This window comes from Trachinotus anak, unplaced genomic scaffold (assembly GCF_046630095.1).
Source record: "Trachinotus anak isolate AG129_WGS33_773 ecotype Australia unplaced genomic scaffold, CSIRO_AGI_Tana_v1 ptg000001l, whole genome shotgun sequence".
Taxonomy (NCBI): Eukaryota; Metazoa; Chordata; class Actinopteri; order Carangiformes; family Carangidae; genus Trachinotus; species Trachinotus anak.
Genome location: NW_027273852.1, coordinates 21,022,098 through 21,049,944, shown reverse-complemented (window position 1 = coordinate 21,049,944; position 27,847 = coordinate 21,022,098). Strand labels below are relative to the sequence as shown.

General features: G+C 41.9%; 1 protein-coding gene across 11 annotated transcripts in view; it reads left to right on the top strand.

Moving 5' to 3' along the window:
• The window catches only part of dgkh (diacylglycerol kinase, eta), a 61,681-nt gene extending 35,860 nt beyond the window's left edge, over positions 1–25,821 (top strand). For 2 of the 11 annotated variants that reach the window (XM_071484063.1, XM_071484136.1), the window contains 21 exons: positions 2,129–2,291; positions 2,870–2,978; positions 3,261–3,482; positions 3,811–3,902; positions 5,133–5,232; positions 5,355–5,667; positions 5,759–5,890; positions 7,659–7,793; positions 7,967–8,084; positions 8,460–8,570; positions 9,701–9,797; positions 10,570–10,677; positions 12,651–12,764; positions 12,851–12,985; positions 13,113–13,273; positions 13,401–13,506; positions 13,931–14,023; positions 14,186–14,305; positions 15,666–15,771; positions 17,363–17,493; positions 22,380–25,821. In XM_071484063.1, coding sequence (XP_071340164.1) covers positions 2,129–2,291; positions 2,870–2,978; positions 3,261–3,482; positions 3,811–3,902; positions 5,133–5,232; positions 5,355–5,667; positions 5,759–5,890; positions 7,659–7,793; positions 7,967–8,084; positions 8,460–8,570; positions 9,701–9,797; positions 10,570–10,677; positions 12,651–12,764; positions 12,851–12,985; positions 13,113–13,273; positions 13,401–13,506; positions 13,931–14,023; positions 14,186–14,305; positions 15,666–15,771; positions 17,363–17,493; positions 22,380–22,466 — 2,753 coding nt within the window. In that variant the 3' untranslated portion in view covers positions 22,467–25,821. Of the gene's footprint in view, positions 1–2,128; positions 2,292–2,869; positions 2,979–3,260; positions 3,483–3,810; positions 3,903–5,132; positions 5,233–5,354; positions 5,668–5,758; positions 5,891–7,658; positions 7,794–7,966; positions 8,085–8,459; positions 8,571–9,700; positions 9,798–10,569; positions 10,678–12,650; positions 12,765–12,850; positions 12,986–13,112; positions 13,274–13,400; positions 13,507–13,930; positions 14,024–14,185; positions 14,306–15,643; positions 15,772–17,362; positions 17,494–17,619; positions 18,120–22,379 lie in introns of those variants that run through there. The other 9 variants (XM_071484084.1, XM_071484093.1, XM_071484101.1 and 6 more) reach the window with 7 other exon arrangements.
• Positions 25,822–27,847: the final 2,026 nt, after the last annotated feature.

Genomic DNA, 27,847 nt, shown 5'->3' with positions numbered 1-27,847 from the left:
GAGACCAACTCCCCCATTCTCACAAGCTGCTGCAGCCTGTGCTGGGAAACAGAAGGAAAGAGACACTATCATTATTCCCCCTGTGGGTAATGGAACTCAGCATCAGATCCATAGTTTCTTATTAGCTCCCTGCTAGTCATAAATGGTATTAGAGAGGGACAAGGCAGTGGTATGTGCTCCAGGAAACTGGCTGTTTCTTGTAAAGCGAGCTGGTTAAAAATAGCCCCATCTGACAGGTCGGTACACACCTTTCTCAGAGCTTAAAATAGAACTCCAATCAAGACGTGTGCGTGAGAGGAATTATAATTAGATGCCTCCCAACTTGCTGTAAAAGTGGACACACACATTCTCATCATTTCATTAAAGCGCACGAGCACACAGACACCACAGAAGAAGAAGAATTCTGCAGAAGGCTGCAAAGGATCCCTGAGGCTCCCTCAAGGCTCACTGTTCAGCGTAGTGTGTGTGTGTCATTGTTCCTTTGTTCATGCATGACAAGTCTGTCTTTTTGTGTGTGTGTGTGCGTGTTTGCCAGAGCCCACATTAAAGTCATTCTAGATGGAGATCAGCACCTGCAAGACAGACTCAGATAAGCATGTGTGATTGGATTACTGTAGCTGAAGCCAGTGGCAGTGTCTCACACACACACACACGCAGCCCAGTGAGTCTGTGAAAAGCTGGCATCAGCTAATTGGTAGATGGATAAGAGAAAGGGCGGATGGGGAATCCAGATGATAGGAGGATAAGATCAAAACAGAAAAAGGAAGAAGGGAAAATACAGATACAGATACACCCCCCACCCCTCTCTCTCTCTCTCTCTCTCTCTCTCTCTCTCTCTCTCTCTCTCTCTCTCTCTCTCTCTCTCTCTCTCTCTGCCCTTCACTCTCTCTACATCTCCTCACGTGCCAGGACCCCCTCTGCCCAAACGCAGGCTGGTAGGAGGGGGGAGTTTGGTTGTAATTGGCTGGGGGGCAGACTGTAGCACGTGCTGGAGCGTCGTGACTCCCCTTCCCTCCCCTCCATCCTTTCCTCCTTCCCTCTCTTCTACTCGCCCTCCCTCAATCCGTCCTTTACTGACAACATCACACAGAGTGAGAGAGGGAGAGAGAGGGGGCAAGAGAAAGGAAATACAATCAAAGAGGTTAGACAGAGAGGAGAGAGCAGAGGGAAGAAGTAAAGGAAGATGAAGAGGAGAGAGGAGCGCCTCACACATACAGGGTGGAAGCTGTAATGTGCACGGAGCTGTCTCGGTGTAGGTTATGCTGTAAGCGCAGAAACCTCATGTTCTATTGCACTTCTACAGATTAGCATATAGGAGTGTGTGTTGATGCTCTGCTGCAGAGTGAAATGTGTGTTTGTCGCGTGCTGTCCTCACATGTATTATTCCACACTGTCTCACGCACACACCCGGGCTTTGATGAGGTTGTTTAACGATGGCAGAGTTGTTTCTCAGCAATCGACGCTGCTCCTCTAGTTTGAGCAAGAGGCAACCTCCAAGACTAAAAATGAAGCATCAACACTAAAGAGCTAAAAGCTGCAGCTCCTCTAATGACCACCAGAGTCTGGCTCCAACAGTGAGTCAGTCCCCATAGACTCCCATGTTAAAATGTCCAACTTTACAGCAGAAATAAACATGTTTACAGCCTGGTAAAAAAAAACGTTCTGGTCTTTAGAGATAATTTCCTCCTTCATGACAACTGTACAGGAGGTAAATTTTTATATAACTCACCTATTATGAATTATGAATAATTGAGGGCGTGGCCGCCTTGATTGACAGGCGAATGAGCGTATGATTGTCACAAACCGGCATGTGCCAAAGTCTCAACTCCACACACGCCCCACCTCTTTGCCCATTCTTGTATTAGCTGGGAGCAGGTAGGCAGAGTCAGGCACTGCCAAGGTGGCGATGGCAGAGCAGCTCACTCTGAGCTTCTGAACTGCTCCTCAGAGACCTGTGGGTGACATCACAGAGGCTACGTCCATCTTTATTTACTGTCTAAGTTTGAGCTGTGCAGTGGTTACTAGTTACACAGCGTTAGTTCAGTCAAATCTTGTAGCATATGAAGTTTTGTCAGCAGCGCTCAAACCATTAAACAGGTGTTTTCCTCCTGTTGCTGTGTTTTCTCAGGCTTCTGGAAAGCCACCTGTCCCCCATCGTGTGCCAGTCCCCTCCTGGTTTTTGTCAACTCCAAAAGTGGTGACAACCAGGGGGTGAAGTTCCTACGACGCTTCAAGCAGCTCCTCAACCCAGCTCAGGTCTTCGACCTGGTCAACGGCGGGCCGCACCTTGGGTGAGAAAAACAAACTGAAATAGTTGATGTGTACAGATGCAGACACATAAAAAACATCCACAAATATGCTTTTTACCTCAATGTCTTGGTGTTATCTTAGATTCAGATCTAAGCATCAAGCTCCACATTAACAAACTGATGAAAAGGTCAGTTTTCCACCTAAAGTCCAGCCATTTATAAATCAAGAAGATGCTGAAAGACTGACTCATGCCTTTGTTTCAAGCTGACTCACTTACTGTAATACACTTTTACTGGGAGGCTTCAGTTCATTGAAAACTCTGCAGCTCGGCTATGAACCAGAGCCAAGAGCACAGAGCTCATTAGACCAGTTTTAGCTTCCTGTTACATGTACAACTGATTTTAAGCTCCCTCCTCCTACTCAACATGTTCTTATTTTTATTTTCTGTCTTTTCATGTGATGCTCTATGTGCATGTGATTTCCTTGTTGCAAACACTTTGTGCTGCATTTCTTGTGTGAGAGTGCTATACAAAATAAATTATTATTGTGGAAATCAGAACCTGACAAAATCACTGACTGCAAAGTGTGTGTGTGTTTTTGTGTGTCTTTGTCTTGTCAGTCTTCGCCTCTTTCAAAAGTTTGACAACTTCCGGATTCTGGTGTGCGGAGGCGACGGCAGCGTGGGCTGGGTCCTCTCAGAGATCGACAAACTCAATCTACACAAACAGGTAACACACAGTGTGAAGAACGTAGAGGGACATCAACGACTGTCATAAACTAAGTTAAATGCAGACCTTGCCGGAACAGAGGAAGCTGCACGTAGAAGGAAAATGATGTGTCTTTGGTCAGCGTGCCAGTTGAGCTTTGTGGCTTTGCTCCGTCCAGCTTACATAAAGACATGCACACTCATTATACACACAGCAACAATGCACAGACACACGCAGACCTCATTTCAAACGCTGCAGGCATGTGTTCCCTGATGCCAAATAAACCCTCTGCACGCATTTCAGTGCCAGCTGGGGGTGTTGCCGCTGGGCACGGGCAACGACCTGGCGCGGGTGCTGGGCTGGGGCCCATCATGCGACGATGACACCCAGCTGCCCCAGATCCTGGAGAAGCTAGAGAGGGCGAGCACCAAGATGCTGGACCGCTGGAGCATCATGACCTACGAGATCAAGATCCCACCCAAACACAGCTGCCCCACCACGCCTGAGGGAGCCGACGACTGCCAGGTACTCTCAGGAGCTGACAGATATTCACATGCATCGGTAGACACAATCAAAACCCAGCAGGGCTTCCAGACAGACGACAGTGGGAGGGAGCTGAGCACATGCTGGAAATAGTGTCTGACATTTTCAATTCAGGTTCACCTCAGTTTAGGTTCAGAAGTGGACAAAGGAAGTGCAATTTCTCCAAAATAAGACTTGTTCATTGTATACTGTTAGCAAGTATACTTTCTCATTTACTGATGAAAAAAATGGAAGAACATTTAGTTGTAGTTATGTTATGTGGTGTTAGTATAACACCAGTAAACATACTTTTTATGTATTCTCTCCCCAGTTTCACATTTCTGCCTATGAAGACTCAGTAGCTGCCCACCTCACAAAGATCCTCAACTCTGAGCAGCATTCTGTGGTCATCTCCTCTGCCAAGTGAGTGACTCCAACATGACAGCTGGACCCAAACACACAGACTGGACTCAACACAAAATAACCAACTACAGACATTTTTAACACGGGTGTGGGTGTCATTTGAATTTGTGCATTTCACGAACACTTTTTTTGTATTGCCTTGTCACAAATGAACAATATACACCTGTATCTAAAGGCATACAGCTGTGTCACATAGGTTCGATAGCCTGGGCTTATTGAAAGGGCCACAGCTCTGATAGGTGCAATGGTGCTTAACTATATTTTTAATGGCATTTAATTTCCTTTCTAACAAAATATAATAATGATAAAAATAAAGTTTATTTATATAGCACTTACAATCAGAGATAACAGAGTGCTTCACAAGGATAAAATAACAGAACAAGCAACAAACATGCAGACAAAAACATGAACTCAAAAATAAAACCATGATGAAAATAAAAAGAAACAAATAATAAAAATATGTGAAATATTTAAAGGTCCCATATTTTACACTTCGCTAGTGTTTTTCTAATGTTTTTCTAGTGTTGATATCCATAAGAAGAAATATTTGTGGTTTTAAGAACCAAAAACTCTCTGGAGCTCCAGGAACAACATGTCAGTCAGCCAATCAGAAGAGACATTGAGAGCCTCTCTTCTGATTGGCTGACTGTTTTCTCAGTGATCAAAAAAATAAATCAGATTTCAGATTTCAGGTGAGAAACCAAATTCTGCAAGGTTGGATGGTGGATCCAGGTGGGTGGGGCTTGGAGTATGGCTGAGAACAGTGACTGCTTTGTTGTGACATCACAAAGTTACAGAAGTCCTGACAGCTCGTTTTAAGGCTCAGTTTCTGAATACAGGCTGTGTGCATTTCTCAGTGGACTGAGGCTTTGATACTTTCACTGTATTAATATAGAACCTAGACCTGCTTTATAATCAAAAAAAAAAAAACATCTACCTTTATACAATATGGGACCTTTAAATCAGTAAAATCAGTGGAGAGAGAGAGAGAGAGAAACTGAGCAGGCAAGATGACCTCCACTCTGCTTGATTGCTTCCTATTTGAACAACATAACGATTTATTCAATAAAACCCAATAAAAAAGGAGATTAAATAATTAAACATGAGAGTGCACAGTACCACAAGAGTAAAATCAGCTTAGTCATTACAGTAGTCATCAGATCTCAGACTGAGTTCATGTTTTCTTTGTCATACACACTAAACTCTTCATGTTTTCCTCCTGTTTCATAGGATCCTGTGTGAAACAGTGAAGGATTTTGTTGCCAAAGTGGGAAAAGCCTATGAAAAAAGCACAGAGAACGCAGAGGAGTGTGACACTATGTCTCTCAAAGTAAGCCTCAGAAACAGTGTCAACATCCATCATCGCCCTGCGCTCAAAGGCAAATCCCTATAAATGACATTTCTGATAATTCACTGCCTGTGTTTGTGTGTCCTCTCCTGTGCGCCCGCCAGTGTGCCATCCTGAACGAGAAACTGGACTCCCTCCTCCAGACCCTCAACACAGAGTGCCAGGCCCTGCCTCCGCTCCCCCACTCCACTCCTCCCATCGTGGAGGAGGAGCAGGAGGAGGAGGACGAGGGAGAGGAGGAGGAGGAGGCCAGCGAGGAGAGCCTGACGGAGCTGAAGGGGAAGCTGGAGGAGGAGGAGACGGAGAAGGGAGGAGGTGGCTCCCCACACCAGCTGTTCAAAAGCAGGGAGCAGCTGATGCTCAGGGCCAACAGCCTGAAGAAAGCTGTGCGACAGATCATAGAGCAGGCCGAGAGAGGTGCACACACTGACCCCAGCTGACCCACCTTCTTATCAGAGCATCAGCAGAAACTGGTAAACTTCATCACTCCTGTGTTTCCTCCATGCAGTGGTTGATGAGCAGAACGCCCACACCGATGACACCGAGCTGCCGTCTCCCCTGGAGTTCAGGAAGGACAGCGAGGAGGAGAACAGGGACAGCGAGAAGGACGAGGACACCAAGGAACTGGAAGCAGTGCCGTGTAAGTGCACCGCTGCCTCTGCTGCTGCTGCTTCAGCTCTGTATCAAATCTCTGACCTGTCTGGCCTGGTCCTGCTCCAAATCTGAGACCTGCCTGATGCATTTCCATCCAGGGGCCATTTAACCTGTCCAGCCTGTCTGAATCCAGAGGCTTCTACGCTGCCAGCTGGCATTTATCTCAGTAACTTTAACTTAAAATGTATTTTGTTTAATTAGTGATTGAGGCCTATTAACAGAAAATAACCTAGTAGAATTGGGCTTTGCTTTTCTCCACTGAGAGAAACAAACATTGCAATTCTTTTACATTCTGTAAAAGCCCATATTGTTGTGAAAAGAAGAAGACTGTTACTGTAAGAAATAGTCCAGATTATTCTTCTTCACACAGCGAGGTTATTATCATTAACTAAAACTAATGAAATAATGAAACCTAGAGGGAAAAAAACCTTTTTGTTAACTGAAAACTAAATAAAAACAAGGCTTTATTAAAAAAAAAAAACATAGCTAACTGACAAAACTAACTAAAATAAATTAAAATTATAGAAAATATTACAAAAAAACTAAAACTAACACTGAAACTAAAAAAACGAAACTAAAAACAAAGCATTTTCAAAAACTAAAAACTAAACTGAGTAAATCTGCTTTAAAAACTAATTAAAACTGAAATAGAAACAAAAAGTCAAAATGAAATAAAAATCCAAAACTTTATAAGCTTGTCTCACAGGATTTAAATGTCGCCACCTTGTGGATGTTGCGCTCTCTGCACCACAAAGAACCAGACACACAGCTAATGGAAAAAAAAGTGCTGCTGACGCAAATCATGTTTCCTGTCATAAATAAACTCAAGGATTAGTGGTAAAAGTGCGCCGAGCAGCCCCTCTCTCCTGTGATGTTCCACCTCTCGCACCAGGCTGAGCTGTTTATCTCCCCAGTCTGTGGCAACGGAAAACTTCTTTAATAATAAATGATCGTTGTACCTGTGGAAACTCTGGCAGCAGGGGCCACTGTAAAGTCTGCATTTGCCTGTTTATGTGCATCCAAATGTGTGGCAGCTTTGTATGTGGATGGCTACTGTGTAAATGTGCCTCTATGGTAATGTGTGTGTGTGTGTGTGTGTGTGTGTGTGTGTGTGTGCATCAGCCACAGGATGTGTTATTGTCTTAGGGGCAGAAGTTCTTCCTGTTTATCATGGGGCTGCTTCCTTCCTTCCACACATTTTTCAGCCCGTTGGAAGACCAGGAGGTATCAGTCAAACCTTCTGCTTTGTGTCCTCTCCTTGTTTCCTCTCATTGCCTCCTTACTCCTTCCTGACCTGGACACAAATCAAAAAACACTGAGAAGCTAGAGGATGTGAACAGAAGTGACTAGTGGTTTAGTCAAATCCATTTTTCAGTAAATGTCAGTCTCCTGATCCTCCAGTATTTTTCCCCAGAGAGGATTCACATGATGTCGACTCCTCCTGGGCGGCAGGAGAAGCAGGAGGACAAGCAGTGTGGAGCTATACTTACACAGAGGCTGTGTAACACTACTTATCTAAGAACACAGATTTCTACATGAGACATGTTTTTAAATCTGTACAATTTTGATGAGACCATCACATCCTGCTTGGTACCTGTGCAACAGCCCTTCAGATTAAAAGCCTCTCTTTCGCAAAAATAAACTGACGAAAGCAACAAAACTGCACAAAACAAACGTTAAACCTCAGTAGAGAAAATACATAAATGTAAAAATAAGTTTTGTGTGTGTTTCTGTATGTTTGTGTGTGTGTCCAGCTGCGAAGAGTCCATGTTCTCCAACAGAGAGGAGGGTGAGCCGCAGCACCCAGTCCTACGGCTCCTTCACCATCACCCCGTTCACCACCAGCAAGGAGAACCTCCCTGTGCTCAACACACGCATCATCTGCCCGGGTAAACACACACACATAAATACAAGACAAAATGTTGTATATTGCAAAGCATTTATACAGCTACTGTTTCATTCACCTAGTCACAACAAAACTCTCAAGGACAGAATGACTCTGAAATTTCTACTCAGCCTACTGTGTGTGTGTGTGTGTGTGTTTGTGTTTGTGTGTGTGCAGGCTTGCGGGCAGGTCTGGCTGCTTCCATCGCTGGCAGCTCCATCATTAGCAAGATGCTGCTGGCTAACATCGACCCCTTCGGTGCCACACCCTTCATCGACCCCGACCTGGACTCACTGTAAGAGCTGTCTGTCTCTCAGCTCCTCAACTGTCTCTGTCTGTGTCTGTCTGACTGCTGTCACACCTGTTTCTCTCTCTGCATATATATCCACATCTGTCTCTCTCTGTCTGTCAGTATATCACAACTGTCTCTCTCTCTACCTGTATATCCAAATCTGTCTCTCCTTCTCTCTCTGTCAGTATAGAACATCTCTCTCTCTCTGTCTGTTTATCCACATCTTTCTCTGTCAGTATATCACATCTGTCTGTCTATCTGTATATCCACATCTGTCTCTCTCTCTGTCTGTCTGTATGTCAGATCTGTCTGTCTCTGTGATATGTTTGTTTGTGAGCTCACTGACTGTTTGTGTGTGTGGTTTGTTCCTCCACCCAGAGAGGGCTACATGGAGAAGTGTGTGATGAACAACTACTTTGGCATCGGCCTGGACGCCAAGATCTCCCTGGAGTTCAACAACAAGCGAGAGGAGCATCCAGAGAAATGCAGGTGAGATACGTTTCCCTCACACACAGGTACCACTGCAGCCAGTAGGCAACAGTCTTTCTTACTGAGTGAAAGTTGGTCAGCTAGCTGATTACTATACTGCGTATTTCATAGCTAACATTGCTTGTTTTCTTTTCTTGATTTGTCAGTTTTCCATTTCACCTCAGACCATCTTAAATGAGCTTGGGCCCAGGGTAGTCAGCAACATTTGTGGATCATGTTTAGATATGGTTTCTTCTTTGCATGGTAGAGTTTGAACCTGCATTTGTGGATGAAGCAGTGATGAACTGTGTTTACAGACAATGGTTTTCAGAAGTGTTCCTGAGCCCATGCAGTGATTTCCACCATAGAATCATCTCTGTTTTTAATGCAGTGCTGCCTGAGGACCTGAAGATCACGACCATCCAATACTGCTTTTCAGCCTTGTCCCTTGCTCACAGAGATTTCTCTGGATTCTCTTAATCTTTTAATAATATTATGACCTGTAGATGCTCAAATTCCAAAATTCTATGCAATTTTACATTGAGGGACATTTTTCTTAAACTGTTGCACTATTTGCTCACTGAGTCTTTCACAGAGTGGTGAACCTCTCCCCATCTTCACTGCACAGAGACTCTGCCTCTCTGGAGCCTCTTTTTATACCCAATCATCTACTGACCTGTTGCCAATGAACCTCATTAGTTGTGAGATATTCAACCAGGAGTTTTTTTTTTTCAGCATTACACAACTTTTCCAGTCTTTTGTTGCCCCCATCCCAACTTTTTTTTAAACATGTTGCTGCATCAAATTAAAATTGAACAAATATTTTTAATAAAACAATCAAATTTCAGTATTTCAACATTTGATATGTTGTCTCTGTTCTATTACCAATTAGATATGGGTTTACATGATTTGCACATCATCACATTTTGTTTTTATTTACATTTTACACAGTGTCCCAACTTTTTTGGAAACGTGGTTGTATAATACTGAGGCTTTAATGCAGATGAGAAACAGATTCTCTGACCATTTCCAGTCACTGCTGAGAAAACAGTGTATATATCTCTTTTCACTTAATCCCACTGTCCTTAACTAAAACTAATGTCCTTGTTCCACACCCTGTTGTACAACACCCTCTGTTCCCTCCTGCACAGGAGTCGTACCAAGAACATGATGTGGTACGGTGTTCTGGGCACAAAGGAGCTCCTGCAGAGAACCTACAAGAACCTGGAGCAGAAGGTCCAGCTAGAGGTGAGGTTTGAGGTGAAATGAGCTGGGTTATGATTTCACTATGACACTTCAGTTAAAAAAACCTCTAAAAGCCTATGGACCCAGGCAGCTGGAAGCTGCACCAGTCAGCTATCGGTAGATAGTTGTAACTTCTCAACACTCCTGAACCTCTTGAAAGACTATTTAAGCGATGTGTTGTAGATGTGAGGTGAAGCAGGATTCTGTAGCTGACCAGCCTGTTTCTTACCTCAGTTGATGTGGAGTCTGCTCAGCAGAACCAGAACCTCTGCATCACTTCTCCAGTTTGGAGAATGCACACACAGCCCAGAGGATGGTGTGTTCATGTGGTCAGGTGTAGAGGAGTCATTTATTATTATATCAAAATGAAATGATATCAGGTCCTGAAAGCTCACATTGTGAGAAGTAGGAAATAGTTTGTTGGCCTTTGAGGTTGTTAAAGTTAAGTCTTTAAGTCTTTACAAGTGTATTAAACTTTTTTTTTTATTACCATGTTTTACAATTTTATTTTAAATAAAGTAAAGCAATACACCTGCTGAGACATCAGTGGGTTTTCAGGAACAGTGTCAGTATTGTGCCCATTTACACTTGACTGCTTGTTACTTTTTTCTGCTTAAAGTTAATAAAAGTTGCAACAAGTGTGAAATGTATTAGATGTGATGTTCATGACACCTCCAGACACCCAGAGTTTCTCCTCCCGACACGTGTACCTTCCCTGCCCCCCTCCCTGACTGGTCCAGCTGAACTCTGCTTGCTTATTTCTTGTCGTCCCCAGTGTGACGGACAGTACATCCCCCTGCCCAGTCTTCAGGGTATCGCTGTGTTAAACATTCCCAGCTATGCAGGCGGGACCAACTTTTGGGGCGGCACCAAGGAGGATGATGTGAGTGCATTTACAATAGTCCAGATGTTCACACTGAACTGTGTGTAATGTTCTCTCCTGCCCTCAGCTGGCGACTCAGAAACAAAAGGGAAGTTTTCCTCCTCAAGCTGAGGTCAGAAAACGGGCCAGACTCCTGGCTCCATCTCTTCTCCTTCTGTTTGTCATTCTCTCTCTCTCTCTTTCTCTCTCTCTCTGTTGTTAACTATGGGAAGACAACCTGGATCCTGGTTTAGCATGACCCCAGTAGCCTGGAAGTGGAGGGGGAGGGATGGTTAGAGAGATGTTTGTGCTTGTTTGTTTAAGGCTCAGAGCACAAGAGCTGCAGAGGGATTAGAGTGTCATTTTGCATGCACACACACACACACACACACACACACGCACACATGCATGCACGCACACCCCTTAGTGAGCCCCTGCAGAGGTTACCCTTGGACACACACACACATACAGTACTGTATGTGCATTTGGTGTTATGTAACTGTTTTTGCTGGAGAGGAGGAAACAGAAACAGGGAGAGGACATTTAGTTAAACTTAGTCATCATGAGCATGTGCACACACACACACACATAGATGTACATTACAATCATAGGTTTTCTTTTTGTTTTGAATAGATCTGCCTGTTGTTTGCAGCCATAGAGAGAAAGTTTACTTGAAAATATTGTTGAAACACACAAAAAACGATAATAAAGGGAAATGTCATCTCTGGTTTACCACCAAATGCAACACACAACTTCCTGGTAAATGTGTTTTGGTTTCCCTCTAGTGGCCAAAGCCCCTCCTGACGTAACATCTGATCATGTTCCTTGATTATTTTATCCCAGTGATTTTTTCGCTGAGCTTCTGTCTGTGTACTTTGACAGACGCTGACACCTCACAGCTTTGACCTTTTCATGGGCAGTTTGCTGGACAGAGATCAATACTGGACTTGTTGGAGGAGGCTTTCGTTCAGAAACGAGGCATTTCTTATTTAGGCTCCAGCTCAGCTCAGCTGACAGGGGGGTGTCTCCTCTGAAGGACATAAATATGGGTTCACAAATCCTCCCTATCACAGTTACATTAAAGGATAAGGCTGGTGACGCTTTGTATTTTCCATATTGTGATGAAAAGACCAAAACCAATGATTTATTCTGCTGTTTCCAGTGGAGCTGATGTAGCTTATTGTTTTTTTTGTGCCACAGACTACAGCTAAATGACTTGAGGAAAATATCTAATTGGAATTTCCTGTTCAATATCATCATGTCCTCTGAAATAGAATTAGATATTTAGTTGAGGTCCTCCCAGGATTTCCTGACCAATTTAGCCCACATTAGCTCATAAATTAATCTATTACATCTGTGGCATACTTGTCTCAACTCAGTAATACTGAAGCTTTTTTAAACACACATCACTCACACTCAACCTCTTACCCAGAGAGAAAAGAATGATGGACGTAGAAGGAGAGAAAGAAAGAAAAAAAGACAGGATGGCATCCCACAGACTCAGAGGAGTAAACACAAATATGTCTTCCAGCATGCGAGCTTCACAAACACACCAGCAACGTTTTAAGTAGGATGTTGGAGGAGGAGGGTCCCAGGATCTGAGTCTCTCTTCTGATTGGCTGACTGTTTTCTGAGTGACTGAATAAAAATAAAACAGATTTCAGGTAAACACTCAGAGAAACCAAATCCTGCAAGGATGGATGGGGGGTCCAGGTGGGCGGGGCTTGGGGCATGGCTGAGAGCAGTGACTGCTTTACTGTGACATCACAAAGTTCCAGAAGTCCTGACGGCTGGTTTTAAGGCTCAGTGTCTGAATACAGGCTGTGTGCATTTCTCTGTGGACTGAGGCTTTGATACTTTCACAGTATTAATATAGAACCTAGACCTGCTTTATAATCAAAAACACATGGACATCTACCTACAATATGGGACCTTTAAATTAACATCTTCAGTAAAAAATTATGTTCCTATCATGTCATCGTTGTGTTGTGCAGATCTTCTGTGCCCCGTCATTTGACGATAAGATCCTGGAAGTTGTGGCTGTGTTTGGGAGTATGCAGATGGCAGTGTCCAGAGTCATCAAACTGCAACACCACCGCATTGCACAGGTGAGAACACACACTAAAAACAATACATTAGTGAAAATACACATAAGAATATGTGCATTTAATCTACGTTTCTTTGGCTGGACTAGTGTCGGACAGTGAAGATTACCATCCTGGGTGATGAGGGGGTTCCTATTCAGGTGGACGGTGAGGCCTGGATCCAGCCACCTGGAGTCATCAAGATCCAGCACAAGAACAGGGCTCAGATGCTCACCAGAGACCGGGTGAGACACAGAGCAGGAGGGGACATGGAGTGGGGCGCAGTGAGGAGCAACATGTGTCTGGAGATTGGCTGAAAGCTTTACAGGAATTGTTTTATATGAATTACTTCTCCTTTGATATTCCCTGCAGGCATTTGAGAACACGTTAAAGTCATGGGAGGACAAGCTGAAGTATGATAAGCCTCCTCTGCGGCCTCACCTCTACCCACAGCAATCTGTGGATCTGGCTACAGAGGAGGAGGCCACCCTGGTGCAGATGTGCGCCCGAGCTGCAGAGGAGCTCATCACAAGGTAAACAAGTACTGCCATGAATATCAGGTCTCACTGTAGAGGTCCACAGGCTTTATGGACATATGAAGGATACCATGCTGTATTTTTAATGATCATACCCTCTGACATGCACTCTGTCTTATCTCAGGATATGTGAGGCTGCAAAGACCAATGGGCTTTTAGAGCAGGAGCTGGCTCACGCTGTTAATGCTGCATCTCACGCCATCAACAAAACACACCCCAAGTTTCCAGAGGTGAGCGATCGACACGATTCACACAACATACAGTCGTTTTTATTCTAGGAGGAGCATTGGGATGTTGCTCTGTGGTTTGCTTGGCTGCATTTTGGAGTTTAACGAGGGTTTGAAGTCTCCTCAGAAGCTGCAAGTTTAGTTTGAACCCACTGGTTGAGTCTTGTAAAAAGGAAAAGAAAAACTCTTACTTGCCACTAGAGGTCACTGTATCTGAGGTTTCAGTAAAACATGTGACACATAGGAGTCACAGGGAGAAGTTTGAAGTGTTTTAAGGGGATTTCTACTTGTGATGTCTGAGTTGTTTCTGTTTTGTTGTTGTGGAACCAGCTTCCAAAGTTGTTACATAAAGTAAGTGTGTGCTGTTGTGTTTGTCTGAACTATAGGATGTGTGAGACTTTACTAAATGACTGTGTCCTGTTTCCAGAGTCTGACCAGGAACACAGCTATAGAGGTGGCCAGCACCGTCAAGGCTCTGTACAACGAGACCGAGTCTCTCCTGTTGGGCCGAGTCTCTCTGGTGAGTAACTCTGACTTCATCATTATATTCATTAATTTCTTCTTCTTCTTCTTCTCCTCCTCCATATTATGTTGCACTTCATGGTGTTAAAGGTCTTAGTTTCATACTTCTCCTTGTAGCATGTTGCCTGTGGTTGATCTTAGTTTTTCTCCCCCTTTGCAGCAACTGGACCCACCAGAGGAGGAGCAGTTGTCCAGTGCTCTGCAGAGTGTGGAGTTGGAACTGGGCAAACTGGGAGAGATCCCCTGGCTCTACCACATACTGCAGCCTAACGACGAGGAGGTAAGCAGCCTCATCAGACACTGACACACAGGCATGAACATGGACACTGCTGCCCTACAAAGGCAGAGCGCAGTAGCTACAGCAGCACTGAAGTCTCATTCATTTGATGCCTTTATAAGCTGAGCCAACACACTGTTCTCTCAGCTTTCTTATCAATTTTAATTAGTTTATTTAATAAACTACCTTCAGTTTTATTATTGATTACAGCCCAAAGCTTCAATCAAGTGTTTCCGGGTTTATATTTAAATTAATAATATACATTACTTTGAAATGTAATACATTGAAGTATTTGGTCACTGAACCAGCAGATCACATGAATTTCACACAACATAAAATGAGAAGGAAACTCCTGAGATCTGCTAAACTAAACTAAACTAAACTAATCTACAAACAGACTCAGCTGCTGCTTCATTGAATTTAGTCAACTAACAAACAGAGTAACAAGTTGACTTCATCAGAGTGGATATTTTTCATGGACAGAAACAGAAAGTCAACCACTAACACAGCTTTAGTTGTAGCTAAAGAGAGTAGCAGCTGTGTCACAGGCTGGTTTCACTTGGCGTACACTTGTTCATGTGTTAGCTGTCTCTCTGTGGCAGAGTGAGTGCAGTGATGAGTCCTCACAGTTTATTAAGACAGAGTGCAGCAATTACACAGCTGAAGTACACATACTTCATTTTGACTTAGTTTTTAGCTCAGTTTTGTAGCTACTGCCAACTTAAAAAGTTGTTTTCACAAAAATCCAACAGTCCTGCACTTAATATTCCCTTGTGAAGGTTGAAGGTTGTGTCCTGTTTGTGTTTTACAGAGGTGTTGATACAACTTCATGATCATTTTGGAGGCTGCGGTTTGTGGTTCTGTTGAATTAAACTGTGTTAACCTGATAGGTGTTTCTGTTATTTTGCCCACCTCATTCATATCAGTGAGAGCAGGCGAAATAACAGAAACACCTGAATACAGTTCATCAGCACCACAAATTACATCCTTTAAAAATCTACACCTCTTTAACACTGTTTCAACACAAACTGAACATTAAAACCCTTCATGAGGATTTATTGCAGGATTAGGCTGCTTTAGTATGAGCTGCTGCAGCTGTTCCTAATAAACTGAGAAGAGAGAGTTAAACAAAATCTTATGAGCACTAGATATTGCATTTTGCCTTTGTAGGGCAGCATACACACCAGACCGTGGATCATACTTCTATACAATAGATAACATCACCAACACTGTTTCACTCCTAAGTAAAAGCCACCTACACATATATACAGTACTGTGTGTCTTTGGTGTAACATGGCTCCAGGTAACGGAAGAGCTGAGTAGCTAAATGAAAGGCTATAGGTTGACTGTGCTTATGTACCAGGACCACTCTCTGGGTTACGGCAAGAGGAACAGTCGCAGCAGCATGTTTCGAATAGTCCCCAAGTTCAAGAAGGAGAAGGCCGCCAAGAAGACGAGCCCTCAGTCAGGTAGGGCTGCGCCTGTGTCTGCCTCAGTAGACTGGAACAGACAGACCACTTCAACCTGCTGGGGTTTACACTAGCTGAGTGGACAAGGACAGCAAAAATCACTTTTAAAAATGCCCACAGAAAAACACTAACATCAGTTGAAGTGTTTGCTTCATTTTGAATATTTTCACAACTTTATCTGCCGTTTAAAACTGCCCTTTCCTTTGGAACCACAGTCTGTGAACCATTAAACTATTAAACTACTGGATTGTATTGTTTGAGTCAGACAGAGCTAAGTTAGGGTTTGCGTCTGCGTAGGAATACGGTAGTTCAACGGTTGTAAAAAGTAGTTCCAAAGGAAAGGGCTGTTTGACAGTGTGGTGCTCTTGCTGTGTCTATAAACTGGCAGCTGATCTGAATCTGCTGCAGGTAACACACTGACTATAGATAAGAACCTCACACAGCCCTACATCAAATAACCACAACTCATCCATAACTCAAATAATATGGATGTAGTTTTGTTTCCTTTATCTATGTACAGTATAGCCTTTCCTTTACAGTAGCTACAGCTACCATCCTTCACTCATTGATACTGTATAACTGTGAGGGTATGATGAAGATGCACATTTACACACACACACACACACACACACACACACACACACACACACACACAAAATAAACAAACTCAGTTTTGCCACTAGTTGTCACAGTTGCCTCTCACCGTGTCCCTCGCTGCCATCACTTCACAGTCCACGTGTAAAGGTATCAGTGCGCTGCAGAAACACAAAGAATGGGTGTGTGTCTGAGGTGTTACATCCCACAGTCTGACCCTAACCATCAACTTGCACCCCCCTCCGCTCCATTCATGCTCTCATCCACCTCCAGTCAACATGGCTTCAGAAGGCACAAAGTCAGGAGAAGAACAAGGCTGCACCGAGGAAAAGCCTGCAGGGATATCCAATATCTCACCTGAACACAAACCAGAAATCCAATCAGCTCTGTTGCGTATTGAACAAGAAAAATATCAGATTAAAACAGTCCACTCTAATTTGATGTGATGAACATTTTTAGAGATGACAGAAATAATTCCAACGAGTTAAACAGTCAGATCAGGTGGAAAAGAGTCAGGCCCTCCTCCTCTCATTGCAGGCTGGTTCCTGACAGCTGGGCTGTATTTCCTGCAGACCGCACAGGCTTCCGCCTCCCTTTACCTCCTACTATCTCTGTGTGTTTCTGATCTGGTCTGCCATACAGTCTGCATGTCCCCAGCCTTCCTGGAACGCCGTTGGCCTTGTTCTGACCAACCTTTGGCCTCTGTCATACTCCTCCCTCCTCCACCAGCTGCCGCCACTGCTCTCCCTCTTCTCCTCCTCCCTCCCTTTTATTTTTTCCTCCATCTTTTCCTTCAGTAATTTACCACAGTTTGTTCCCATGTGTGAGGTTGTGTGGGATGACATATTCACATCGGGGTGTTGTAGTGTGAGAGAGAACATGAGTGGGACATGCGCTGAAGTGAGGTGGGAGCGTGACAGTGTGTGTGTATACCTGCGAGGCCCTCTGAGCCTCTCTCTGCTCTGCTCCGTGTGCGTGTTTGTGTGTGTGTGTGTAGTGGAGAGGTGGGGCACAGAGGAGGTGGGCGTCTGGCTGGAACAGCTGAGTCTGGGGGAGTACAGAGACACCTTCACCCGACACGACATCCGCGGCTCGGAGCTGCTGCACCTGGAGAGGAGGGACCTGAAGGTAAACACACACACACCTGGTAACACACCTCTGTGAATCCGTGTGAACCCTCTCCTCCAACCCACAATTAACAGTTTCTCTCTGTCTCCTCTTGGTCTGTTTCTTGGTCGCTCTGTAACCTGTTAGATGTCTCCCTGTTTTCGCCACCTCTCGTGCTGTGCTGCATCGCTCTGCTTGGCTTCTTCTGTCTGATTGTTGCTTTGTGAAAGAGACTCACTGTGACCCACTAACACTGTCTCTGCTGAGAGCGGAAGCCTACAGGGAGGGGGACGGGCTGGGAGTGGACAGACCAAACTGAGCTGGGCTGGTTGTAGAGGGCTGAAGTCAGGAAGTGAAGACAGACTGTGTGAATCCAGTAGGAAAAAAAAAAAAAAAAGAAAGATGTAGTCCTGTGGAGAAATTAGCCTCATGTGTCTTCGCAGATACACAGACATGCACACTTTCACACATGTTCACTTGAATGCATTCTGATTGATCGGACATTTACCTGACACCTTCCTCTTCAAAGTGTAGGCGTATTCTTTACTCCAGTGGTCCCCAACCTGTGGGCTGAGGCCCACTGGTGGGATGCCAAGGTATTTGCAAAACAGTTCAATTTTGGTGAAAAAAGTTGTGTGTGTGTGTGTCTGTATATATATGTATATATGTATATGTATATGTATATATATATATATATATATATATATATATATATATAAACACATATACTGTTTAAAACAAAATGATCATTCTAAATGTTTAAAAAGTGTAATAAACCACTGACAGTTTATGTTGTAACCGTCAGGACCACATCGTATACTTGTTTGCTATGTTCGTCTGATTGTGTGCTAAAAGATTACATCCATGGCAGAAACTGGAGAATCAAAGTGGATAGCTGGGTAGCAACAGGAAGAATTAAAAGGAAAGAGAGTCAAGAGACAGATGGTGAACCAACAACGGCCTCTCCCCGTCAAACAAAAAAGAAAAACTGATCTTCCCCTGCTTTCAGTCCAATTAATCATTATCATTAAAATAAAAAGTGTGGCTTTATCTGGCCTCCGTATTCTTACAGTCTCGGATGTGGGATTATTCGTTCAGATCCCTGTTAGCTTCTTGCTAAATCATTCATACAGCATATGAACATACAACAAACAAGCACTGACTGACACCCTCTCTATCTAAACAAAATTACACAATTAGAAATCAAAATACTCAATATATCATATGCAGATAACTTGATCAATACATGTACAGTATAACAACAATGTTTCCACCCTGACAATATATACCCTTGACATATACAAGAAAGACTGAGAAAAATAGAGTGTGAGCTTAGCTGAAGAGAGAACACGAACATCTGTATGGGCTGTGAAGAGCTGAAAAACAAGCTCAGCTACTAGAAAAAAAAGATCATGTGGCGTCATGTCAGACACTCTCTTCTTATATATCGGTGAGGAGTTGTATTTCTCTTGCACATGGACCAAAGCACAACCCCACAGATGCTAACTCCAGGTTGAACTGCCAGATTGAAAGTACCGAAACAATAAATGCCAGAACAGTTACTCATCTTAAAAAAGTATATTAATCAGTGAAAAAGCAGCACCGCTAACATAAATTAGAGCTTGAGACACCAAAGATTAATATTTCATAATTAAAAGATATGATAACAAGAACATATGTACAATAAATAGAAAATAAAAACAAACTTTTTTTGATAACTTAAATTTGGTTATTGTGAGCAATACTGAGCAGTTGAAGAATAATCTTGTCAGTGCTCTCTGATGCATTGTTTTTAAATTAAATCAAACATATTTGGATTTAACCTACTTCAATTTGTTGTTACAAATTTGCCAACACATATGCAGATACCAATATATCTGTGATTACCTAATACTGCCCTACGAAGTGAGAGAGCAGTGACACCAGAAAAGCTGAGAGCTGGTTTTAAGTTTTCAAGCTGCCTGAGTAAACTGTAAGAGATGGATAGGATGTAAGTGCTTTATTTGATTTTCCTTTGGATTATTGTAAGTCAAAAAAATTTGTTCTTTCTGCTTTCCACCTACCATTTTTTAAATAATAATAATAAAAATAATAATCCTGAATGGAATATAATACATTCATTTACACCTTAATACTTTTAAATAAGAGCTAAATAAAGTACTTAGGTACTGTGGAAATTGTGTTACTGTTTTCTACACAGGCTAAATTATTCATCAAGTAATCAATAGATTAATCAATAGTAAAAATAACCTAAATTTGTAACTGCCACCTGTGGAGTATTGAACTGACATTGAACTAAATGAATGAAAACTGAAGCTTTAAAAGTCAACACAACACAACACAAACTAACACTGAGATTACCAGGAGAAGGAGGGTTCTTGTAAATGACAATAAGCAATTTAGAGATGGATTTTAGTGCAGCTGATCTATGTAGCATTAGTAAATGATTAATTAACCATTAATAAAGCCATTAATTATAGCTTTGAACCACTGATAAATGGTGACTTATCAGACAAGAGTACCTTTTTTCTACTTAAAGATATTTATATATGATTATTTACACTGTCGTTTTTCTCATCTCTACTGTCTTCCATTTTAAAAAAAAAAAAAAAAAAAAAAAGGCTGAATCGTAAGATTAAGCACGTCACATACACAGGTTACTTTAATTAAATCTTGAGCAACAAGCACTTCGGTTTTGTAAAATAACCACAGAAACATCTGTACTCTTGTACAGACTCTTGTATCACATGACTCATGTCATGATTCAATGTTTTACACATTTCCCTGTGGTGGTGACATAAACAATTCCTTGAAAAATCATAGGGGAGTTTGAACTTCCTACCACTTGAACCACTTTTTCTGTTACCACAGTCAGTTTTCCAGTCATGATACCTTTATCGAAAGTACTAGGTTACCAGGGCAACGATGTATCATTGTTTGTCATCAGCTGTGAGGTGCACATGGGAGAAGTTTGCCTCAAAGGCTTTTTATTAGAAAGGTTTTCTGTCAGAAAGGAAACCTAACCAAGTAGTTTTGGCGCCTAAGGAAATTATTAGTTCTACCTTTAACCCCAGCAAGCATCACTGATGGGTGTGGTCAGATGTGTTGCACCTGTAACCACACCCAACAGTGATGTCACAGTGTACTGACACCCAGGAATACATCTTTACACCACTGCAGCAAGCTGAGAAGTGAAACCACTGAAAACATTTTTTTTAGCTGCTGTTAAGTTGCTCTTGAGAAATAATTTAATTGAAAGTAAAAACGTGAAAGAACATACAAACCACGTTCACAGTGCTTCTATAGCAATGGAAACAGTGAAGGGGTGCCGGCCCTGGACACAGCACCCATGACTTCGCTTGGCTTCCTTTCTCCTTGATTCATGAAAATAGAGCCCTGTGAGTCTATTCTGTAATCTTAGTGGCAGTTCTACGCATTTTTACACACCAGAAACATGGTTGTTGTCCATCCATCACATGAAGCTGAAGACCATCTTTATCATCCCTTGCAGAAACAGTAAATGGAAATCAACAATAAGAGTCTACACTCACACTAGCAGCTCTGTGAGGCTATACTTAGGCACAGCTGTACTTTGTGCTAAATGCTAACATTAGCATGCTAACATGCCTCAAATGGCAATGCTAGCATGCTGATATTAAGCATTTTTACCACATTGACCATCTTTGTTTAGCATTTTAGCTTGCTAAACGAATGTCATTAGTTTCATAAAGAAAATACCTGCAATAATCTATTAAATTAAAGGTCCCATATTGAATAAAGGTAGATGTCCATGTGTGTATTGATTATAAAGCAGGTCCAGGTTCTATATTAATACTGTGAAAGTATCAAAGCCTCAGTCCACAGAGAAATGCACACAGCCTGTATTCAGAAACTGAGCCTAAAAACCAGCTGTCAGGACTTCTGGAACTTTGTGATGTCACAACAAAACAGTCACTGCCCTCAGCCATGCTTCAAGCTCCGCCCACCAGGACCCAGCATCCAACCTTGCAGGATTTGGTTTCGCTAAGCGTTTACCTGAAATCTGCTATATTTTTATTGGCTCACTCAGAAAACAGTCAGCCAATCAGAAGAGAGACTCAAACCCTCTCTTCTGATTGGCTCTTACTAAAGCTCCAGAGAGAAGCTTGAGGGAGGAGATGTAAAACTACACTGAGATGCTTTTTGTTACTTAAAACCACAAATATGTCTTCTTATAGATATCAACACTTCAAATGTAACACTAGAAAGGTGTAAAATATGGGACTTTTAAAATTTGCACCTGATGGTGGCTCTAGATAAAAAGTGAAGGGGTCAACAAGGTGATTACAATTCATCCTGAGGGTGACATGAATGTCACTACCACATTTCATTGCAGTCCATTCAATAGTTGTTGAGGCACTTAAACTCAAAATCACAAATGTGAACCTCATGGTGGCGCTAGAGCAAAACTTAGGGGATCATCAGGGCCATTTGGACTCATCCTTTCAGCACCATGTACATTTCCATCCATCCAATAGTTGCCAAGATTATTTACTCAGTTACGAAGTAGTCAGCCAACCAACAGATAGCCCGACATTGCCATCTCTAGAACCACTGACCAGCATGGCCAAAAAAATGACTTCATGATATAGATCATCTTTTTTATTCCTCTATTTTATTTTATCTTTAAATTCAGATGAGTTTCACTGACACTGGTAGAAAACTGTTGATTCCCCACATTAGATATTATATAAAATGTCCAAGTTTGTGTCGTCTTAAAACCTAATAAATAACAGGCATGGATGTTTCCACCTTAATAAAAATCATATCAGACACATTAAATAGGCCATTATTGGTTATGATGCTTGCCTTGCAATAGACTGTTTTCTATGTGTTTTTAATGTGTTGGTCGTCTCATTTCTCCACAGGATCTGGGGATATCGAAAGTGGGTCATATGAAGAGAATTCTCCAGGGAACTAAAGACCTGGCCAAGGCCTCCATGGTTGACCTCTAACCCAGGAGCAGATACTGCCAGAGAGGGGGAGACAAACATTCCCCTCTCATCAGTGGAAGAGTTTGGGAGCACCATAGGCAGTGAAGGAGACGATAGGTATTTTGGGAGAGCTGGATTTTGTCCCTCTGCTGAGACGGCCTTTGTGATGTTGTGAACAAGAAACATTAGTATGTTTGTGCTTTGGTGCCAAAATGACAGTGGAGAAAGGCAACGGAAGTGCAAAAGAAAGTCATGGATCTTCACAAAAAAAAGAAGCCATTTCTAAGTTAATAACCATTCCTAGCACACAATCAGGTATGCAACTAACCACACTGTTGACAGTTAACATGTTGTCCGAGTCGTGATGACAAACAAGTAGCAAAACCAGGACTTCCATGAGTGTGGGGTTTAGTTTCAGTTCAGATCAGTAGTGTGCCTAACATTTATAGAGCTGCAGAGGCGTTAAAGTAGCCTTCGGGTTTCAGCAGAGACGGAGACGATAAAAATGTAACATCACGGTCTAGGTGGAAATCTGGAAGGTGTGGTTTCTGAAAACAGTGGGATATTGTCGCATGCTATGCTTGCTCAACTTTAGATATGTTTAATTGCATGATTAGTGTCTTGATTATTTTATTTTGTGTGCAAAAATAACACTTGAACAAGTTTTACATGACTTAAGTATTACGATGCCATTTGTTACTACTGAAAGCATCTTTTTTTGACCTAAATCAAGCTTTTTTTTCTAGCTTTAATTTATTTTGTTTGCATGATAATGATGTCAAGTGCCATATTTTCAGTCATTTAGTGTAAAATGTGCTTTATTGGTAGACATCATAAGAAGTTTTAAAAAAGCTGTTGATGAGGTATGAATATGTGGAATTAATATCCGTAAGTTGACACGTTCTCTGTGGATGTGAAAATCAGTACCAAAGTGAATGTCTAAGAAAACATGATCATCAACTCTTTATTTAATAGACCAGTAGGTCTTAGATCTTAATTCCATTTAAGCTGGGAAAAGATTAGTATTAGTCAGGATGAAAGTAAAATCGTTGGTCTGAGGCCAACCACGTATACTGTAGGGTTGTTGAGTTTTTTATAAGGAATACTTAAAAGGCACTTTTTACTTCTTGCTTTATGCAAGTGCAAATCCTCATATCATTACATAGAATTAACGGTTCACCTCAACTTTTTAAACTTTTGGCAATTTAACACAGTATTTAACACTAATGAGAATAGGAGTTAGATATTGGTTTTGAATATATAATAGAGACGTTGATCTGCAGCCTGCATAGCATTGTTAAAGTGCAGCCTTTTTTCCTTCAAATCACAAGTGAGATGTTGACACTACTTTTCCTTGTTAGTTTCTTTTAAGACTGGTGGCATTACAGGGTATATTTCTATATGTGATGCTAAGGTGGTATATATGCACTGTATATACAGTATACCAGTGTATGCAAACAATGTTTGTAAGTGTTGTAGTCTAATGCATTTGTAGATTGCTGACATGGCATGCATTGTCAACAGCTTACACATTTGATTGTGTATATTACACCATAACAATTGTGTATAGTTGATTTTGTTCTAATCTCTTGTACATGATAATGCTGTTGTATTCTAATGATGGTGCAATATTTTATCTCTTGTTTTGATACTGTCTCTGCAGCTTTCTGACATGATGTTTCTCAGTGGGGGGGGGGGCCTCAAAAGAGTTTTTTTGTACATGTACTCCTCCTCCTCCTCCTCCTCCTACTTCCCCGAGGTTTGAGGATTATTATTTTGAGGATTTTAAAAAGTTTGACCCGTAGACAGACAGACTGCTTTTTCTTATTGACTCCAAATTTCTTCCAGCGGTTCACTAGTTTGTCGTTTTTGCTCCTCTGTGCTTCCAAGATGATACACTAAAGTGGGACTGTGTCAGTGAGTGATGAGAATGGGCAGACATGACTGTTGTGTTCATTTGTAATTATGTTCTCACAATATATTTGCGTGCGTTTGGGTGTGTGTTCTACAACAGTGGCATATTTTACCCTGTCTGCAGTTGTATGCTTACCGTTGCCAACTAATTTTCCCATGTAATTTCAACTTTAAATAACTTCGTTGTCTCTGTTTTTCACTGAATAGTGAGTGCTAAAATTTAACGAGACACATTCTCACCCCTCACCATTCATCAAAGTATCTGAAATAGTAGTGGCATGCATGGTCCCTATTATCCCACCAGAGGGAAACCTATTATATCCACTGTCCCTCAGACAAATGATTTTACAGTTGCTTATGCCGACAATCAGTTGAGTCAGTACCATTATTTTCAATATAATCTCATCAAACCTACAGTTCTAACTCTAATCAAAGTTAATATATGTCATGTATGCACTATTGTTCACCCTGCAAGTCAGCCAAAGATAGGTGTTAGTGACTATAAACCACTAATTTATAAACATCAGAGATTTTCTCATTCTCCCCGACAGAAGTATGCCTTTAATTTATTTAGTAGATCTAGATTCATTGTTAACTGTTTGGCCTTTTGCAAGCCAGAAACTCTGCATATAGGTTTTACCTACATTACTATATGTGCTTTATTGGAGCAGTATAGTAGAACTGCTGTATGCTGCCTTGTCGCTGCAGTGTTCATCAGTTTGGGCCTGTCAGTACCAGTCACCAAACTGAATCCACTGACAGTGTTGCAGTTCTTGAGCTGTGTCTGTGTTCATGGTATCCGTGTGTTCAACGTGTCTGCCGGGTTCTGTAAATCTCAAGTGTTTTGGCTCTAGACTCCAGGCAAGATAGTGCTTGACCTTTCCATACAAAGTGGAAGTTGACACCTTTTTCTCCCCTTCGCTGTGTTTTCCAGTAGTCTGTAAATAATGCTGCAAACTGCCTGGTTTTCAAAAACCAACGAAACCCTGCAAGGATCTCTAAAAGACAGGTTAACACATAGTCTTTGATATGGTTCCTAAAGTGATGGGAGAAAAGTGAATTTCATTTGTTTACATTATGTTTACAATGGCACAGTTTTAATTTTTAAGAATATATATGTAGGTATAAACAATATTTGCATATTTATTGCCTAAGGTTAAATGATATGATGTGTATTGTGTTTTCACATTTGGAATATAATGTTACAGTTGTCACCTGTATTACTATCTGGATGATTTTGGTAAAGTAGTTGATCATTTTTATGACTACTAAGTGACTGTTTTCTGTGCCTTTTTATGGTTAGAATGCATGGTTAACTATTTATTACAATTTGGAGTCACTGAGATGTGTATTTTTGTATTCTGAATAAATAAATGGTTCAGCTTTTGTTGTACATTTTGGTGCCTTAAAACAGGCTACCTATTCATATCTCTCTTCTTCAATAAAACCAAATACATATGCAGTGTGTCTCCTCCTCTTTTGATTTCACTTCAGGGAAGAGAATCAGGGCTATAAAATCAAAAGTAACTTAAAGTTCTGTAAACAATCATTACTTCCCCTAGATATCACACCAAACCACCAGCATCTCAGACCAAAACAAATGCTTTGTCAACCGTACCTCCGGCCTCCATTCGGTCACTGACAGAGCTGGTAAAAACCTTTTCTAGATGTTTTGACAGTTCACCAGCCGACTGGGATTTTAGCTGGTCGTCCCCATGGCCAGTTCACCATCACCTGAATGCAGCATACTGCACTGTACTGTACTGCACAGCTGAAAAATGAAGCCAACACAAACGTGCAGTTTGAATGGGCACTAGAGTATGGCTCCGAAAGTGAGTCAGTCCCCACTGACTCTCATGTTAAAATGTTCAACTTTAGTTCAGTTTACAGCCTGGTCCAAAAAATGGTTTTGATCTCTAGAGCTAATTTCTTCCTTCATGACAACTGCACAGGGGGTGAATTTTTATGTAACTCACCTGTTTACATTTTATTAAGGCTTGAAGTTATGTATAATTGATGAACATTGATAAATGAATAATTGAGGGCATGGGCACTTTAAGTGACAGGTGGGTGAATGAGTGTATGCTTGCCACAAACTGGCATGCACGAAATCTGGGCTCCACACATGCCCCACCTCTTTGCCCATTTTTGGATTAGCTGGGAGGTAGGCGGAGTCAGGCACTGCCAAGATGGTGATGGCAGAGCAGCTCACTCTGAGCAGCTCACTCTGAGCTTCAAAACCGCTCTTCAGAAACGTGGGTGATGTCACAGAGGCTACGTCCATCTTTATTTGCTTTTGAAAATATGATTTGACATTCACCTCTATTTTCTAAAGTTTTACAAACCAGGCAATCGATTAATTAAGAAAAAAATCAAAAGATGAAAAAAGTGTATTAGTTGCAGCCTTAAAACAGTGGGATTGCTGCTTCTGCACAAGCTGAAGGTAAACTGTGTTGCTGCCTTGAATTTGTATAAAGAAGCAGTTGAAGTTGTATGAAGTGATGAAAAAAAGGGATGAAGAATTCAAACTGTAGTGGAACGGTGAAAAAAAGTTTATATGTGAGTCATATTGTGGAGGTGAGTAGAAATACACAGAGAGAAACTGGGCTGCTTTGCCTCCTGCACTGTAAATACCAATTTGCTCACTCAACTTAAAAGTTTATTGGAATCGGCCTGCAGACAAATCTTGTTTACATGCATACCAAGTATGGAGGTGATGGAAAACTTAAGGCAACGCTTGCTACATGACAACACCCTGCACATTAGAACCAAACTCAACACAGACCAGATCTGCAAACTGCTGAACTTCTGCTGAACTTCTACCTAAACAACAGAGGGTTCTACAGTAAAAACATGGCAGTGCTATGGGCTCACCAGTAACTCCCATTGTGGCAAACCTGTACATGAAAGAAGGCCCTGAACTCTTATGTGGACTCTACATATGGACGACACGTGTCAAAGTTCACACGAGAGGATGTCAGAAACAACAGTGTGCCTCACTGCCTTTTTTACACTGTGCCGTACACATTGAAGATGACAGGAGCCTCAGGCTTTTGACAAGGTGGACTGGTCCTTTCTCTTCACCTCCCTAACTCACTTTGGACTCCAGACATATTTCACCAACTGGATTGAAATACTTTACAATTCACCTACTGCTTCTGTTATAACCAATGGAGTCATTTCAAAACCATTTCCATTACAGAGAGGCACTTGACAAGGATACACATTGTCACCACTACTCTGCTCACTTTTTATCGGACCCCTTACAGCTTCCATTAGACATTGCGATCACATCACAGGAATCCAATCTAAGTCACCACAAAATCAGTTTATACACAGATGACGTTCTGCTATACATCACAAACCCCTCCTCCTCACTTCCTTCAGTCCTCAGTCTAATCAACAATTACAGTCAGGCGTCTGGCTACTCCATCAACTGGACAAAATCCAAGATTCTGTCTATTCACAAATGAGATGCTGAGGCTGGG